This window comes from Takifugu flavidus, chromosome 5 (genome assembly GCF_003711565.1).
Source record: "Takifugu flavidus isolate HTHZ2018 chromosome 5, ASM371156v2, whole genome shotgun sequence".
NCBI classification, from domain to species: Eukaryota; Metazoa; Chordata; class Actinopteri; order Tetraodontiformes; family Tetraodontidae; genus Takifugu; species Takifugu flavidus.
In genome coordinates, this window is record NC_079524.1 from 5,602,281 (window position 1) to 5,620,272 (window position 17,992).

General features: G+C 49.3%; 2 protein-coding genes and 1 long non-coding RNA gene across 10 annotated transcripts in view; 1 reads left to right on the plus strand and 2 right to left on the minus strand.

Moving 5' to 3' along the window:
- Nucleotides 1–50: 50 nt before the first annotated feature.
- On the minus strand, nt 51–8,532 carry LOC130525835 (bifunctional methylenetetrahydrofolate dehydrogenase/cyclohydrolase 2, mitochondrial-like). Of its 2 annotated transcripts, none has more exons than XM_057033048.1 (8): nt 8,317–8,532; nt 3,609–3,793; nt 3,397–3,519; nt 3,120–3,272; nt 2,477–2,584; nt 1,121–1,213; nt 655–780; nt 51–495 (listed from the first exon to the last, which is right to left on the minus strand). In XM_057033048.1, exons 1-8 carry the CDS (start codon nt 8,487–8,489, stop codon nt 380–382), a joined length of 1,077 nt encoding a protein of 358 aa, XP_056889028.1. In that variant the 5' UTR covers nt 8,490–8,532; the 3' UTR covers nt 51–379. The 2 variants fall into 2 exon arrangements, with proteins under 2 accessions (XP_056889028.1, XP_056889029.1); XM_057033049.1 differs by lacking the exon at nt 8,317–8,532 and adding an exon at nt 4,552–4,832.
- slc20a2 (solute carrier family 20 member 2) overlaps nt 4,499–17,992 on the plus strand; it is a 27,689-nt gene continuing 14,195 nt past the window's right edge. For 2 of the 6 annotated variants that reach the window (XM_057033037.1, XM_057033041.1), the window contains exon 1: nt 7,007–7,589. The gene's annotated coding sequence lies outside the window, so the exon portion shown is untranslated. Of the gene's footprint in view, nt 4,634–7,006; nt 7,590–7,671; nt 7,741–16,099; nt 16,256–17,992 lie in introns of those variants that run through there. The other 4 variants (XM_057033039.1, XM_057033038.1, XM_057033036.1 and 1 more) reach the window with 4 other exon arrangements.
- Nucleotides 15,009–16,701, minus strand: LOC130525839 (uncharacterized). 2 transcript variants are annotated; one of them, XR_008950598.1, is made up of 2 exons: nt 16,515–16,701; nt 15,009–15,316 (listed from the first exon to the last, which is right to left on the minus strand). It is a non-coding gene; the product is annotated as an uncharacterized LOC130525839 (long non-coding RNA). The 2 variants fall into 2 exon arrangements; XR_008950599.1 differs by having other exon boundaries at nt 16,446–16,701.

Below are 17,992 nucleotides of genomic sequence, written 5' to 3' on the forward strand. Positions count from 1 at the left end.
GTGTAGAATACACACACACACATACACACACTATTCCATGACCAAATAAGGATTTTTTAAAATTTTATTTCATTTGATATCTATTTTCCAGTGAGTCTGGTTGTTCAAAAATGAACAAATCAACTTCAGTAGAAAAAATATTAATTTAAACTCTTCATAACAGCATAAACAAACAAACAAACAAACAAAAAATTGTTGATATCAAGTATGTTTCCCAGCAGGTAGTGGATCATGAGCTCTTGGACCTTTAAATTAAAGTCTTTTGGATGTATAAGAGGTGTGTGTGTGTGTGTGTGTGTGTGTGTGCAAACTGAACAAACGTATGGGTGCATTAATAATCATTCAACTACACAAACACGTAGCTTCATAACAGTAGTTCTCAATGCATCAGCGCGTTTCTGGCCGCCGCCACGGTGTTCTTCATCAGCATGCTGACCGTCATCGGGCCGACGCCTCCGGGGACGGGGGTGATGAACGCCGCCTTCTCCTTCACTCCTGCACCACAAACAAGCAACGTCAGTACCGGGAACATTTCTCTTTGAGTGAAACTGTGGCCACAATTCCGGCGGGTCAGACCGGATATTCACACCGAGACAAAGACTTTGGATATTTTGACACGTTTAAAAATGACCTCCGTCGTTCCTGCTCGCTCACCGTCAAAGTCCACATCGCCGACCAGGCGGACCTTCCCCGTCTTGGGGTCCTGGATGCGGTTTATGCCCACGTCGATGACCGCCGCGCCCTCTTTGACCATATCGGCCGTGATCAGCCCAGGAACGCCTTCGCACAGACACAGGCGGGAGAATCCAGGTGAATTCACACGGTGACTCGATGAAACTGTCTGACGCAGGTGCTCAGCTGAGGAAGGAAGCTTTAATTCTGTGTTTGAAGTCACCTGCAGGGCTGCAGCAGCTGACATGTCGGAGGGCATTTATGGCCGGTAACTGACTATAATAATGATAATAACAAAGGGATCAGCTCTGAGTCACAGATCTGAGGCCTGGAAACTGGTTTATTGGTGCTTTGGCACCACTAGTTCACACTGAGGTGTCGATGCTTAGAGGAGGTTCAACAGAAGCATCACAGCTTCTTGGAACCTTAATCGATTAAATGTATTTACCTGCGGCGGCTACAATAATGTCAGCGAGGCGCGTCAACTCCTTCAGCTGCGCCTTCGGCGTGCATCTGTGGGCGATGGTCACCGTGGCATCACCTGGAGGGTAAAAGGAAGGCGAACAGAGGAGCCTTGATGTGTCACTTGCGCGATTTCTGACTCATAAATGTTGGTGAAACGCAGATAAGCTGGCGTCTGAGGCCGGATCGTCGTGCAAACACTGTGGCTGGGTCTGACTTGAAGGACGATGGGTGTTGGGGCATTTAATGGCTGCGTGGGAGTTTTCCTCTGTCACAACAACGTTCCGAGGCGAATACCTCAACAGACATCAAAGCAGATGTGGGTACGGGTGGAGGGTTTATGGCTCTTCCTCCCCAGAGGAATTACACAGCCAGAGCGCTGAATGAAAGGCTCGTCGGAGATAAGGGCATCACGGGGATCACGTGGGTGAAGGACAAGGACGGCGGCGTTCCATGGAAAAGAGGGGCGAGCCACAGCCTGCTCAGTCTCGTGGTCACATACCTGAGTGTGCGCACGGGCGCGCGCCTGCGTGTGATGCCTGCCTGTCACATTTACGACCCACCACATGCTTTTCCAGAAATAACAAGCAAAAGCAAGTTTCCAACTTGCAGAAACACAATTGGATACGAAGCACAAGTGAGGTTTTATCAACATGAAGGTCAGCAGACCATCAACGGACACGTGCACGATAGTGGCGAATCCAGAGAATAGAGTCAGCCTAATGTATGTTTTTTATGGGATATTTTGGTTAAGGGCACCGTTTGTACCCTACGTTTCACAATGCATTGTGGGATGCATTGAGTGCACTAAATAGGTACAGAGACTCACATAACAGCCCTAGAAAATGGCATACATCCTAGTTAGGGCACTATAAAGGGAATAGGGGGCGATATCGGACAGCTTAGAGGTGCAAACTCTGTGGAAGATCCCCTGAACCAGTTGCGTTGATCCAGCCAGTAACATGTGGACAGGTTAATGTTCCAAGTTGCTTCACTTCATAAAGAAAATGTTTCTCCAAAAACACTCTCCCTCCTTCCTAAAGCCTTATAAGGGCAGCTGATCCGTCTGCAGACAGAGCGCAGTGCCACGAGTCTCGCCCTGTTCAGCCCTTTCTTACACATTCCCTGGTATTTTTGGCTGTTTGAGCTCTTCCGGCAGATTGAGCTGAAAAGGTGAAAAAGTATGGTTATTGGTCACATCCTAGCAAAACTCTTTCAGCATCTAACTTTGATGGGAAGCCAAAATGGCGCAACAAAGAGAAAGAGAATAGCACAGTGCTGAGTCACCTGCACACACACACACACACACCACACACACACACACACACAAACATGCGCTTACCTCCAGAGCGTTCATGCTTGCGATCTGTGTGCAGCAACATTGCAATGGGCATTCCAACATTTTTGGATCGACCAGCAACCAGCACATTCTTCCCCACCGTCTCAATACCTGCGCACACATTTTTCAGGGTTATTCAAGGCTGACGGCTCAGACGTGACAGAGAAGGACTGTCAAAAGGTGTGAAAAATATGACCCCCGGGACCCCATATGCTGTGGACTGAATCCATATTTTAATGTTTCAAACTGTGCCACGTGGCAACAAAGCCAGAAAGGTTTATTGTCCTGCTTTTTAACTCACTTTGAAGGCTGAGTGTTATACTTTTGCTCCTATATTGATGAGCCTATGGAGCATAAATGATTGTGAGTCGCCACCTAGTGGACGAAACAGTTAACAGCACCAACACTTTTAATTTAAACTGCCATTGAAGGTTTACGATCTTGAATTTTTAAGGTAGTTTATTACTGAACCTTATGACAGTTAATGTACCAATTAAACATAAATGTGTCACATTATCAAGACAAACTGTGAAGAATTGTGAGCACATCAGCCATTTATTCCTAAAACAGCAGCAATTGGAACTGCCAGCTTCACGGTATTAAATATTTTTATGGTATTTATCGCTGTATTTCTTTTTTAAGTTACCTGCTCTTTTGATGATCTCCCACACTGCTGCAGGGGTGGCCGGCACCATGGATCTCTGATCCAGACACAGTTTACCAATATTCACGATATGGAAGCCGTCCACGTCCTTCTCTGGAGCGATAGCGTTACACACAGCTCGCTCGTTGATATGCTCTGGGGGGGGTGAACGGGCAGCACAACAGGCACCGGTTAATTGTTAGCTACAGCTGCGAAACGCCGCGCGGAGCAGCTCTTTCGGACGCCACCGTCAGCGTCGTTATTCCGTGACTGTGTTTACCAGGAAGAGGCAGCTGCACCAGCAGGCCGCTGACCCTCCAGTCACGGTTCATCTTGTCAATCAGCTCCAGCAGCTCCTCCTGGGAGACAGAGCTTGGCCGCACCACTGTGTCACTGGAAATACCTGCACGGCACGACGGACGTGCACAACACGTGTTTACCTTTCGGTCGCCTACCATGTGGACATTTTGCACACGGGGAGGGCAAACTTACCCAGGATGCTAGCTGCTCGAGTTTTATTCTTCACGTAGGTACGGCTGGCCGGGTCTTCCCCGACTAACACCACTCCTAAATGGGGTCTCATGTTACCCTGGGCTACCAGCTCCTCCACATCACGCTGGATTTCTCTTTGAATCTGACGAGCCAGCTCCGTCCCCGAAATCACCACGGCCGCACGCCTAGAGTTGGAAATAACAGAAAAACCTGAACGACAGCAGGCGCGAGCGTGGCACCAGAGGCTGTAAAACAACCACAAACACGAATACTGTAACAAATACGGCTGAGGTTAGAAGTCAATTTGTTGTGTTCCTAAAAGTTGCCATTCCAAAGCTAACGCCTTTAAAATCTGACACGTCAACAACAGCAACAGCAGTATGTAGCAACATGTCACGTCGTTGTGGCAGAACAGAACAGTTGGTGCCAGTAATCTAGTGGTACCAGTTAGCTGGTAACCAGTGGATTCCCTCTGTCGAAGGTTGGACAAAGGACGCAAAGGATCCCCACCTGCACAGGTTAGGGGGGGTCAGAATACCATGGACAGAATCAGTTAGGATCCTCAATGTCACACCACTTTTATTTAGACCCATTTACACGGTGAAGGGAAGCATACTGTAGGTGAACATTGTCATATTGGATGAGTTGGCCAGATATGAATGAATGTCCTAGAATCCCACCCCCCCATTATACTCCCCACTTGATGGTAAAGTGGTCAGACTGAACCGTCTGGCTAAGGTGGGGTAACGTCAGTGCATCAGAAAACCCGAATCCCACCTGGGACGGTCTGTGCCCACCGACCAGCCCTCTGCCTCCTGACCGGTGAGCACTCCTGTCAATCACCAGCCTCCGACACGTGACGGTACACGCGCTTTCCCCGGCGCGGGAGCGTCTCATCCCTTGATATAAAAACGCGCCGGCGTTTGAAGCGCGCTCCGCTTACCTGCCCGCCGTCTGGTGCACGTCCCTCCGCTGGCCATCGCACCTCCGGTGCAGCCGCAGTTTGCTCCGGCAGCAGTGATGGGGTGAGGTTAGCGGGCTACAAATCCTGAAGGAGGAGCGTAGCGGTGAAACAGAGGCCGCCATGTTTGTGTGTGTGCCGTGGAGACGGCGCGGCACGCGCGTGTGCGCGTGGCTGGGATTGGGAGGAAGGGGGCGGGGCTCTGAGGTGAAGGATGGCTGCGGGCGGCTGGACGCGGTGTTCCGCAGTACGATTGTGGAGAGACATGCGGGAGCTGCGGCCTCGCGTTTTTCGCGTTCGTTGAGAGGTTTGAGCGCACTGGGGTGTGTTGAGGTAACTGTGAAATGATTTGGAATTAATAAACATCACGGAAAAGATATTTTGGGGGGGGGGGAAAACCCAGCTTGCGTCACGTCGTTGCGCGATATTGCCACAAGATGGCAGCACGTGCTCAAAGCACAACTCATCCACAAATACCGTAATACTTTTAAAATGTGAAGTCGCCTTTAGTTTTGCTCTTTAGGCGAATATTTTTACCCCTGCTAGTATTAATAATAATGTTAGTATCGCTTACAAACACTACATGTGAAAAAATAATAATACTATTAATGTATTCCAACAAGACTATATAGTTCTAGGACATTCATACAGATGTGAAATTGTATTATATGAATAGTAGTTGAATTACATGATTAATATAATATTTGTGGAGTATCTTTGTGAAATTTGGCTGTGAAGTGATATATTGTGCAAAAAAGGTAAATATTGGACATCAAACACATAAACGAAAGAAGAAAAACAATAAATTCTAATACAGTACTGACAAGTAAACAGAGTTAAAAATGCTGTTTCTAATTTTTTAAAGCTGGTGCTTGGAGGCAAACTTCAATTAAGCACCATACAAACATGACAGACAAGACTGAAGGAAGCTGATCACTTAATTGTGGGTTATGTAATTGGATTCCAGAGTTCAGGCTCTCAAAAGTTCAAGAAAAGCAAATAAAGAAAGGCAGGGGAAAGTGTAAACACAGCCACATTGAAAACAAAATCCAATCATTCCTTATAGATTTTTCAAAAGCAGAAAGATGAAGTCGCAGCAGTTAATCTTAGTGACGTGTTGGGCTAAAGGCCTGTTTAGGTGGTGGGAGTGTATCCACAAATATGGTACACGTCCCTCCCAGGCGACATGCCTGGACATGAGACTTGTAAAGAATGTACCGTTTATCCTGTGGGACTCCTCCTCGGCACTAATTAGTTTTCTGTTGTTCTGTTTGCCAGCCCATAGGTTGACCACATACAGTAGATATGACCACATCCGTGCTGCCAACTAAAGAGTGACTATGAAAACATGGTCAGTAAGACTATGGCCTGTGTCCCCCAGCAGCACTTTAACACGGTACCCCCCCCCCCCCCCCCAACAGCAGAGGACTGGTCTCGGGAAACTCGGACCAGGCTGTGATATTTGCTATGTGGCTGTTGAAGCCGTCAGGACTGCGAAGTGTCTTCATGTTTGACTACTGGAGCAAAAAAAAAAGAATATTATAAAGCTGGGAACCTCCCCATTCTTCCCCCCTCCCTCCCCAATTCAAATTAGCTTATTTAAATTGGATCAGAAGTCAGTTTAGATTAACCTGTCCTGTAATACCAAACGTCCCAGCTCTTCTGCTTTATGGTGTTATGGTTTTACTATCTACTTTTATTGTTCTTTGTGTCTAGGAACATCCTGCTTACACAGGTTTGGATGTTGTTGTCACAGTTATTGCTGCTCTAAGTGTCTATACAGGCCTGCCCGTACAGATGTGGCACATCTTTTCATGTTCTATGTCACGTTCTAAACAGTGACGAAGGTGTGGAATTTAATCACGCTGCCACAAAATCCACCCGAGCATCCCGCACTATGAGTTTTGCCTTTTGGAAACCCGGTAAACTGCACATCACGTTAGCATTACTCTCACGGGACTGGTGGAAGTAAACGGGCTTCGTCGCCATGGTGATCCATTTCTGTTGCCCTTGATTGTGGTTATGACGCACGTCGAGCACGTTTCTGGCGTTCTGCGCTTCAACAAGACGCTACAGGCTCGTTCCGAGTGGAAAAACCTCACAAACAACATCACTAAAGTTTTACAGCTTCCCTTTCTGATCTTTCTTATTTAACTCATCAGCTTTTGACCATTTGCCCTCCATGTTTGTGTCCCATTCAGGGATGGTACCCTCCTAATGACCCCCCCGCTGTTGTGGAGTGGTTCGCTGGTTACGTAACACATTTATGCGCACGTGGCCACTGTCGTAATACAATAAACAACGTTTGGACGGATTCGCTGTGAGGAAACACGCGCAGCGGTCGTCACGTGCATGCGCAAAACACCGGGCACTGAATACAGAATAAAAGAAAACGTTTTGCTTTTATTTGGGGGGTAAATCGCGGTGGAGGTTTGGCGTAATTAAACGTGTCAGGCCGCCCCTTCTTTCTTTACTGCTCGATAGTTTACAGGTGCGTAATAACGCACGAGTCCGACATGGCGCAGTGATGTCTGCGGTAGAAAGTCAATACTCATTTAATGTTCAAGAACGACCTCGTCCGAAAACGTCATCCAACGCGACGGTTCTGTCCGGAACATCGCGTCCGTGTCTCGCAGATGCCAGACGCATGATCTGTTTTTAAACGCCTCGATCCCATCCAGGTCCTCGCAGACTGACCACCCCGTCTCGCCCCCCTCCCTCCTTCCCTTCCTCTCCTCTCCCTCCTCCCTCAGCCGTAGCTGTCATCTCGAACGGCGCGCCAGAGACGACGGCTCAATCCCGGCCACGAACAGCAGCAGGCGACATTCGGCGCAACGCGGTCACAGGAGCCGTCCCAGCGGAGGTCAAGCGTTCCGGACGACGACCGCGGCCGGAATCCGTGACATTTTCGACGCCGTCCACGGAGGAGAGCCGTTCTGGGAAACGACAGACCAGATAGAGGCGTGGAGGCGGAGAGCGACAACACATTCCCACCCTCCCCGTGGTGTCCTATTTCGTTGGTAAGTGTATTTTATGGCTTTAAACTGCTGACCGCGTTCATCCCGCTTCGACATTTTGTTTTTTTCCCCAAACCCTGTTAAGAGACTTCCGAGCGCATTTCCTGCGGTGAGCGTGCGTTGGGGGGCAGTTTGCAGGCGGAACGGGGCCCTGGTGAGTGCGGACACAACATGACACAAACGCACTTAAATGAGCTGCTGCGGTAAACGGGGCCACGCGCCTCTTCATCTGCCGCATGTTCGCCTCGCGCGGGGAATCGACGCGTCGCGAGGCGCTCGCGGCATTGTTGCCACTCGCAGCCACGCAACTTGTGGGTCAATGGAGCTGCTACACGTGTGTTAAACACCCGACCGAGTCACAATAGCCAGACACGCCGTCTAGGGGGGCGCCTTGCCGGGGCGAGCCGGGGCGGAGAGGTGTGAAAGATCCAGGGGAAACCGAGCGCTGGGGTAATTTATGCGTGTGACGAATTGCGTACTGTTAATCACGCCAATTCATTTCAATCTGTTGAGCTTTCCGTGAGTCGAGGCGGGTCGACAACTGCGCATGCGCATTATGCACCGCCACTACCGCTCCATTGCCCAATAACAAAGCACGACAGTCTTATCTCAGCTGTGTGTTGTTTTTTTAAAAAAAAAATTCCTCGATGTGTTATAATTTAAAATGAAGTGAATAGATGAATTAGTAGGTTAATAATTCATAGCAGGTTGTTTTGTGTAGATACCATACCTGCTGTAACTGGTACTCTGAGATGATGGATTTGAGAGACTGGAGACATCATCACAGTCAGTAGTGGAGCAGAGCTGCTTGGAATAACCCTGGGGAGGCAGGACGAGGTTTAAACATGCCACACGTTCCTGCCACCGAGGACACGAAGGCCTGTCTTTGTCTCCGTCACACATGCAGATTTTCCAAACAGGGAGAAGTTAACAGAAAACAACAAAACTGTAGCAAAACTCAGAATGTTGCAAACGTTGTTGGATACTAATGATGCGTTTTCAGACAAATGAATTTATGCCGCTAATGCTGCTGTATTGATGCAGCCAGATCTGTGTCTTTGCTGCAAGATACAAGCGATGGTGCGTGACTGTGACACCGGAGCTAACGCCCCCGCCATAATCCCGCACAGAGCTGTGCACACCGCTGTAAACTCCACATGAAACGTGCGTTATGCTATAGCTTACATAGCAGCAGAACAGGATAGGAGCCGCCAGGACGCAGTTTGAGTTAATGATCAATGTGCATTCTGATAAGACGATTAAAAGGAATGCCGGGGGGGTGCCACCAACGCACACACGCTTGTGTTTTTCTTCCAGTTGTCTTAACTTTGGGCAGGATGTAGTGAAGCGGCCGCCACCTAAACTATAATACAGTATCTCCTGGGGCCATAAACATAGTACAGATATAATATAGCATGATAAGATACACAGATTAATAACTTCCCCATTTTACACACCGTGCTTCTGTTGCACACGGTGCGATAAAGTCGCCGTCGCCGTGCTCCTTTCCCTTATGCGCCGCTCACGTCTGATGATAAGATCTTGTGAACTTGGAAGGAACAACGAACATGACATTTACTTTTAATCACGCTTTATGTGTCTCGTGGATTTTGGGTGGTTTCGCAGCAACGCGGTGGGGGGGACAAATTCAGCCGATATTTGACTGTACCTTGACCTGGTCTCGGTTTCGGCCTCGCGGCACAGACCGACACGGCATTGCCAGCGTGCAGCTGCAGATTAGCCCCACACCTTCGCTGGACTCGCCGTCCATGCTAATGCAGAAATGTGAGACGGTCGACGCGCCAGGACGCACAGAATCAGCAGTGAGGTTGGGCAACTTGTTTTGAAAGCGAAGTGTATGAAGATTGCCGTTAGTGTGGGAGGCGTGCAGGGAGGGGGGGGGGGGTATACATTGTGTAATTTATTTGTGTTCAACGAGCTGAAAGAGCAGAGTCAAACCAGTTTCCCTCTCTCTCTCTCTCTCTCTCTGTCTCTCTCTCTCTCTGTCTCTCTCTCTCTCTCATCAGCAGTTCAGCTTCCAGATTCTCTGCGTTCTCACACTCCTTTTTTGCCCAGGGGCCACTTCTATGGCACGTTGATGCCAGCGCTGTTTGGTCCACTTTAAATGGGCCAAAGTTCATTTCCTGGCTAGTCCACTTAAAAATGTACATCTTCTACCAAAGAGGCGTGAGCTATGAGTTTAGAGATCAGTGCTAGAGGGAAGTGTATGGGAAATACACTGAAGTCTGTTCTGGTTTCCATGGCACTCGGGCCCCGCACGGGCTGGCCCTTGTACCGGATGGTGTGTCCACCTCTCTGTGGGCTGTAGAGTTGCTGGCAGTGTCAGAGAACAGTCTGTCTCTCTGATCGTCCCACCTCAGCCTCAGTCGCACAATCGCACTCTTATGACTGAGCCCTCCTTCGCCATGGCAGTGTCACATGATGGCACAGAATGTGGGAATCTTCATGCTGGGCATCTGTGTGTGTGTGTTTGTGTGTGCATGTGTACATGCTGTATGTCTCCACACACTTGTTTTACCTAATCCGAACGGTGAAAGTTGGTTTAGCTCGTCGTGGAATAAAGAAGAGACAAAATAATCGTGTAGCTCTGCGTCTCTGTTTCAGTAATTAGCTTGGGTCAGATTGTGTTTAAAGTGTGTGTTTGTGGGTAGTGGGCTCAGTTTTCTGTTCCTGTTTACCAGAGATTTATAGAGGCATGTAAAGCACTTGAGTCTGCTTTTATCCACTTAAATATATGTGGTTTGTCTGTATTTTACTGTATGAAGCTAATTTGAGGGAACCCCCCCAGATAATGCTAGCTGGCTCCGTCACTACCGCCATGTAGGTCTGCAATCTTCTTTGACCCAAAAGTAGATCACTTTTCTGGTACATCTTCGCAGGAATGTTGCGGCGTTTTCTTTTTGTCTTCAAAATGACTGCATTTGCCCACCCGGGCGGCCATTAGCGTCCCGGTGGTCTGCCTCTTCTTTGTTGATTTTCTCGCAGGAGATCATTACTTAAGTGGATGAGGTCCGTGCAGTCGGGAAAACTTCGTTTCTTTACGCTGTGGCTGCCTCAAATACAAACGCTTGAAACGTCAACACGGCCGACGAGCCAACACCTAATTATCACAGTTAGCAGCACAGCCGCTTGTGCTAGCTGCGTCATTGTGTCTGACCTTGAGTGTTTTTTTGGCTACGTTTGTCCTCGCCACTCGGGCCCAGGAGAGCCCTTTCTGGTGGCCTTCTGTAAACGGTCCGGTCCGTATCAAAGCGTTGTCACACAGAGCGCCTCTTGTTAGGGTGCTGGCCTGGTGTTAACTATGCTAATGACAAGCTCACTACTGAACTGTGAGGCTTTGTGTTATATGTATGAGAAGCAGAATAGACCAGTTCTTCTCCTTCAAACACATTTGTTGCGGTCACCTATAAAATGAGGCATAGCTCAATGGGGGAGGGGGGGTCAAGGTCAGGGGACAGTTTGTTGGGAATATCTGAGGGCAGATGGCTTGATGGAGCTCTGACCAAAGTAAGAAGACCTCTTCACGACGCTCGTGCCAGTTGATGATATCATCTACTCGGTCTGGCGCCGACGCTTGGAGCAAATCTGTTGCTGAACGAGTGAAAGCGTTCGGGTTTTTCAGAAATCGTGCCCGCTCGCACGTCCACCTGAAGTGACGACGGTCGCGACAGGCATCACGGAGGAACGCCCATTCCGCTGCGAGTTAATAATGTTCCCCGCGCGTCTATTTGATGGTGCGGACAGGGCAGGGCTCCATGTAAGGACGAGCAGCTGGCTGACTGGTCACTCCGCTCATGTGACGCTGCTATTTCTAGCCAGGCCGTCCCTCCTGTCCGCCGCCTTTAGCAACACAGGCAAGTGTCGGATACGTGACACCTCAGACAGCAGCGAGGCCTGACAGTAGAGGTGGTGCGGCAGGTGGAGTCACCTTGCCTGGTGGGTGAATTATTCCATTTGAGGGCATTTAAGGCGCTCTCACTAATGCTTGGGATGGTGCTAAGATCAGGCACGTTTGTCTGGGAATGCATAAAGTTGTGGGTTTTTTTGTGGTTAGCACTTTTGGTCTGTAAAACGTTAAATGGAAATGATTGTCTGACGGTGTCTTAAACTTGGTCGGACTCTGGTGTAGTGCTGCTAAATGATACCGTTCATCTATGACATTTAATTATACGTGCTGACAGAACTGCGCTTGTGATCAGAAACTTTATCAGCATTTTTCAGTCTGCTTAACACTGCATTTTATTCCTCTTGTAAGAAGAGCTAATCTCAGTTTTGACACCAGCTTCAGGATTAATTGTGCACGTCTCTGCTTTTAATAAAGCTAAATTGAACAAGTGACTATAATAATCCAAATATAGAAATGGAAGCCTTTTTGGAACAGAGCCCGGGGAAACTGCAGCCCAAAAATACTCGTGCACTATTAAAAACACATTCAATGTTGTGAGCCGTCTCCTCCAGCAAATATATTGCACCGATGAGCAATAGGGATGTGGGAATAAGCTATTATTAAAAACTTCCAGAGTTCTTTGTGTCAATTGAGAGTTGACATCTATATATACTGCATTTCCGCTCCGGTATGTCCCCACAGTGACACCAGAGCGATCGATGTCAACAAACTGGATGGGATGATTTTCCATGCAAGTGCCCAGTAGCACTGTTGTTGAAGGGAGGGTGGGAGACGTTGCGTAACATGGAGCAGAAGATGCGGTGGGGAAGCTAACGGGACAAAGTTGTCGTTCGGGAGTAAAACGTGCTCCCGCCTGCAGGAGAAGCCCGTGGAGGGCAGTGTTTGGATCTGTGGTCGGTTCCGTTGGTCAGCAGATTCTTGCGATCAAAAACAGGGCTGCAGGCCCAAAGCTGGCGTCTATATTCTGTTATATTCTATATTAGGTTTGCTCGGGGTGAAATGAGGAGGACTGCGTTTGCCATCCTCGCCTCCTGGTGGGGCATAAAATGCAGCTCTGATTTGAGGTGATGTGATTGGGGGGGGTGGGGGAGGAGATTATTTATTTCAATAGGTTTAGAGGTGACTCGGGCAAACTAACCCAGATCCCCTCGCTGGAACATCAGCAGGCATCATTCTTGCGTTTCCGCCTCAAAGTTCAGGGACGTTGGTTCAAGTCAGGCTGACGATGAATCCTGTAAGTTTGTTTCTTCCGTAGATGCAACCAATGGCTGTTCTCAGCAAACAGCCCCACCCCTCAAGAGTTCTGCTCGAGAAAGTTTGGGGATTTTTTTTTTCCCCCCTGGATGATTTTGGTGGAAACGATGTTTTTTTTTGTGTGAAGGCTGCTCATTTGTAAGGTTAAAGGTTTGAATCCCAACACTGAAGCTGTCATGTGAAAATCCCCCAGCTGCTGTGACCGGCCCACTCTCCCGACCCACTCCGCTGCTTAAGCGAGCACGTTTTTGTGCATTGTTTTAGTTTTCGCCCAGAATAACCAGCAGGGTAATCCGCTGACTCACTGACCGGCCTAATCCGGTCGGCCTCGTGCTTTTTGCTTGTGCTGTTACACACTCACGTTAAACAAATGTATGGCCCAAAAAAAAGGGCGTGTGTTTGGGAGCACATGCGTCTGCGTAGAAGCCGACATTCCTGCTCCCCGTGCTCCCTCCCCCACCTCCGCTGCGTCTCCCGCTACGTGCGCCCAGCAGCAGGCCTACTCAGAGCACTCCGTAATTCTGTTAGCTGGGTCATGTGCTGGAAGCCTGGATTAAGAGCATGAGGTCAGAGACCACTAGATCCAGCTTAGAAACCAGCGTTCTCTCACTCTCCCAGCCGCTGTCTGTCTCTCGTCCACACCCACAGATGGAGACTCGGCCGTCCAAGATCACAGATAGTTGGACCCTCTCGGGTCGCTTTGAAAACATCCACATTTAAAGTAGCAGCCGAGTTACCACACGGTCTCAGTTCCATAGCTCCAGTCGTGTACGGTCATCCAGCAGAGCAACATTAGGTTGTTGGTAGGTAGAAGGAGACCTAAAAAAGAGACCTGCACCTCCCTGTGGGCTGCTAACAGCTGTGGAGGTTTAGACAAATGCCACAGGGTCCCTCCTCATAATCCAATGATTAGAAATGGTGAGTTAGGGCATAAAGGTGACCCCCCCCCCCCCACCGTTTATCACCTGTATCACTGCACTTTGAAGAATCAGTTCAAAAGAAGCTGACAATCCCGTAAATTTGTTATCTTCCCAAACTTTTGAATGTGGATGGAACTACAATGTGGCTCGTAGTTTTTCTGCAGCTAGCAAAGGCAAAAAAATGCTAAATTTGTATCGTTCAAAGATAGTTTGAGCCTCCTTGGACACTCTGCATGTCTCAGTGCCAGAGCGGATGCTTTTAATCGTTGTTTATTATCTGTACACTGCTTTTCCCCTCAAGCTGCTGGCACAATTTGGGCTGCGTTTTTATTCGCTAATACTGGCACCCACTTTGTCCCAGTAACACAATTAAGACCCCGGAGCCTGCCAGTGGTAGATTATCGTTCAGAGACGTAGGTAGGTCAGAGGTCCTGGTCCAGATTCCTTCAGATTCTGCACCAGGACTGTTGAGGGATGGAAAAGGGAATGACCCCGGCCAAGCAGACGTTCTTTTGTTCTTGGGTTTCTACTCTGATGCATGGAGGACAGCCTTGGAGCGTGGGGGGAGGGGCGGGGTGTGGGTTAGTGGGGGGTGGTGGAAAACAGTCAGCGGGGTCATGGGTAAGATGACTCTTATACCAGGAACATGGAGACAGGTGGCAGAAGAAGAAGAAAGCTGGACAGCAACCTCAAATAGGTACAATTGTCGGTAGGTACGGCGTTCTGTAACCCCGTGGTGCTTGGCTAGCTAACAAACCGGCATGTTTGTTCTGTAGCAGATGTACATGGCTGTACGTTGTAGCCACTACTTCAGATGCTAACTGTGAGAAAAACAGATCCTTTCTGAATAAAAGCTTCATTTTGGCCTGTTTTTGTTGCTGATTGACAGTTTCAGCATGTTTGTTGGGAACATTTCCACAGAAACGTGCCTGAAAAGCAGCCATGCTGTTAGTCAGTTTGCCATTTAGGGGTGAGGGAGTCAATTTGTGAACTGTGCTGAGTGAAACCAGAGAGAGCTGACCTTAAAGAGTATTCAAACTTAAGGCTTAGTCAACTCTGAACGCTGGGGGTGGCTGGACGAGCCGCAGGTCTACTTTATGGTTGATTATCTGTTTAATGCTGCCAAATGTGATACCCACCGGTTTATGGATACCAGCTCGCACCTTTATTTGAAATGGGTTTTTTGTTGAATGTTTCGCAATATATAAGTGTTGTAATCGTGTGTTATGGATTTTAAAAAATACTAAAGTTGTCCGTAATTGTGAGGGAGTAACTCTGCAGACAAAACTGAGCGTGAAATAACGTCCCCAGCTGAAGTGATTCAGATAATTACTTCTGGGATTTATTATGATTTGTGGCTGCCGACACGAAATCCATTTATTGATTTAACGTCATCATCTGCAAAATTTCTGAAAGGTCATCTTGCCTTCTGCCTTCAGAACTGCCCTATTTCATTGTGGGAGACATTCAACAAGGTCTTGGAAACATTCCTCAGAGAGTTTAGTCCATGTTGACACGTTAGCATCACTCAGTTGCTGCACATCTGTGATACGAATCCACTTTGAGATGATATGAGCGTTGTGACGCGGTGAGTTGCCCTGCTGGAGCAGCCATCAGAAGACGGTCCTCTGTGGACGTAGAGGGATGGACATGAGCAGCAACAACAGTCAGCTAGGCCTTACAGTCTAAATGACGCTCAATTGGTACTAGTGGGCCCAAAGTACGTCCAAAATCCCCCCCACACCATTACACCACCAGCAGCACCAGCCTGAACCGTTGATACAACACATGCTTTTAATGTTGTTTATACCAGATTCTGACCCAGCCATCCAGATGTTGCAGCTGAAATCGGGACCCGTCAGGCCAGGCAACATTTTTCCAATCTTCTCTTGTCCAGTTTTGCTGAGCCTGTTCCAATGTGAGCAGTTCTACCTAATAAAGTGGCCAGTGAGCGTATTTGCACCCTAAAAGACCTTGAAAAGATGGCGCCCGCAGCCTGCTGCATGCGTGATCTTTAATCACAAATATACTCTGAAGGGAGGCTGAATAATGTGACCCGAGGCGCTTTCGCTCATAAAGGCCTTGACGGCTCTCCTCAGTGCTGCAGTGCAGCTCCACAGAGAGAACCGACCGACTGAGCCAGAGCGTTTATGGAAACGGAGCCTTTGAAGACGCTGTTGCAGCTATGCGTGCTGTTGTTGTCATTCTTAAGAGGCCACCTCCTGTCCAGGGAGGCTGACCGATCACCAGCAATGCTCAGAGACCGCCTGCGTGTGTGTGTGTGTGTGTGTGTGTGTGTGTGTTTGGGTCTTTTGGAGACAGCGCCTCCCCACTGTGAAGCAGAGAGTCGGAGGCAGCAGGTGCAGCTGACGCACATCGGCTTTTTACCAGTCGGGGGGGGGGGCAGAGAGGGAGAGAACAAGTGAGAGACAATAGCAGAGAAGTCACAGGAACGCTCGATCGCACCGCGGAGCGGAGTCAGAGTTTTAGTGCTCCCATTCTAGTCGGTGACAGTGAAGGGAACAGGACCCGACGGTGCAGCGGCAGCTTCAGCGTCGATGGAGTGTGTGAGTAAAAAAAACACACATATACAGACGGCTTAAACTCTGGGAATGTCTCTGCGACCGCTGCAGCGTTCTTCTCTTTTTTCTTTAGGCATCAGCAGAGATTAAATTTCTTCAGCAGCCTTTTAAATCCTGTTTATTAGTTTATTATCTGCTGATTAGCACAGAGTGATAGAGACGCTTGGGGGGGCACCTGAAAGGGACGGGTCGGACCTGTGCGTGTTTCTCTGTTGATGTCTCATCAAAAGAAGAAGCTACGCACTGGCTCAGCTGGTTCCATCCTGCGGAATACTTGCAGTAACAGGCGGCGTTGGCGATTGCGCAACCCGGGCTTCGTTCCTCCATTTTGTCACAGCGCCGTTCACCTGAGCGTGCGTCTTTGATTCGCGACTCGCCGCCGCTGGAGCGGCCCGGGCAACGCCGCGGGTGCCCTTGGTCCATGTGCGTGCGTCTCCTCATCTGTGAAACGCATCCGCGCACATGCTCGCCTGTCCGGCCTCTCCTCCCTCGCCCTCCTCCGCGCTCCATTGGCTGCCCCCTCCCCACCTGCCCCTCCCCTCCCCCCGCAGCCAGCCAGTCAGCGGCACGCGCAGCCTCCCTGCCACTCCTCATTGGTCCGTGTGCAGAATGCAGATACTTCTAGGCGGTCTGGGCTCAGCTGACTTTGCCCCCCCCTCCACCCCCCCTCTGTTGCGCTGTCTCGTTATCTCGCTCTCTCCCGCAACACCACCACGACCCGCTGGTTTCGCTCTGAGCCTCCTGCTCCCTCCCGTCATCAGCTGTTCTCTTCCACAGAATTATATTTTCCAATAATCACAGGCTCTCCCTGACTTCACCCCCCCCTCCCTCCTACCTTCACCCCTGCCATCCTTTCATCACTTTTGCCCTGATGTGAGGCAGCGGGGGGGTGAGTGGATTTCCAGTCCTCCTAATCCACCACTTTGAGAGCTGTCAGCACCGCGTGTCCTTGGTGACTGCAGTGTGCTTCAGGTCCAACAATTAGGCTGGGATGCTGCTCTGAGTCATCATCTGATTTGGCATGTAAGGGGTTAGTTTGTGGGGGGGGGGTGAATCGGTGAATAGCAGACCGCAGACTCGTGACACGGTGTTTTGCACCAGCTGTGCTGCAGTGGCATCTCGGGCAGATTAATAAGCATTGTTCAGCGACGTGAACAAACAGCCAGAGGAATGCTCGCAGCCAGCCCAGGCTTGTTTATAGTTCCAGAGCGGCCCTCGCGTCCAGAGGTCGGCGTTGCCTCGGGTAAAATGGGAGCCGATTTGCCTCGGGCTGTCACCCACCTGACGCCCACGGGGAAAAGATGCCGGGCAGAAGTATTCCTCAAGAGCATATGGGCTCACAGCGTGCGTGTTCTGTATTCATTTCCTTTTGTTTGAGGTTATTTAAAGCGAGGTCTGCTTGTACTCAACAAACATCTTACTCACCCTCGGTTAATGTGGAAGGTGGTTGCTGGCCAGCCAGGATCAATTTGGGGCATCAGTGCCTTTGAGATGACGAGACGGTCTCGTTACCTCCAGAACAGTCTTCTCTGCCTCAGTCCAGATAGAGACTATTCTGAGCTCGTTTGTTTGTGGCTTTTGGCTGCAGGTGTGTTTGTTTACTCCGCAGAAAATGAGCTGATCACATAAGGACTTTACAATTTAATATAAAGCGAAGCGCAACACGGCATTTAGGCCTGAGACTTTGCTAAACTTTGTAGCATCAATGCAGCTGCAGTAACT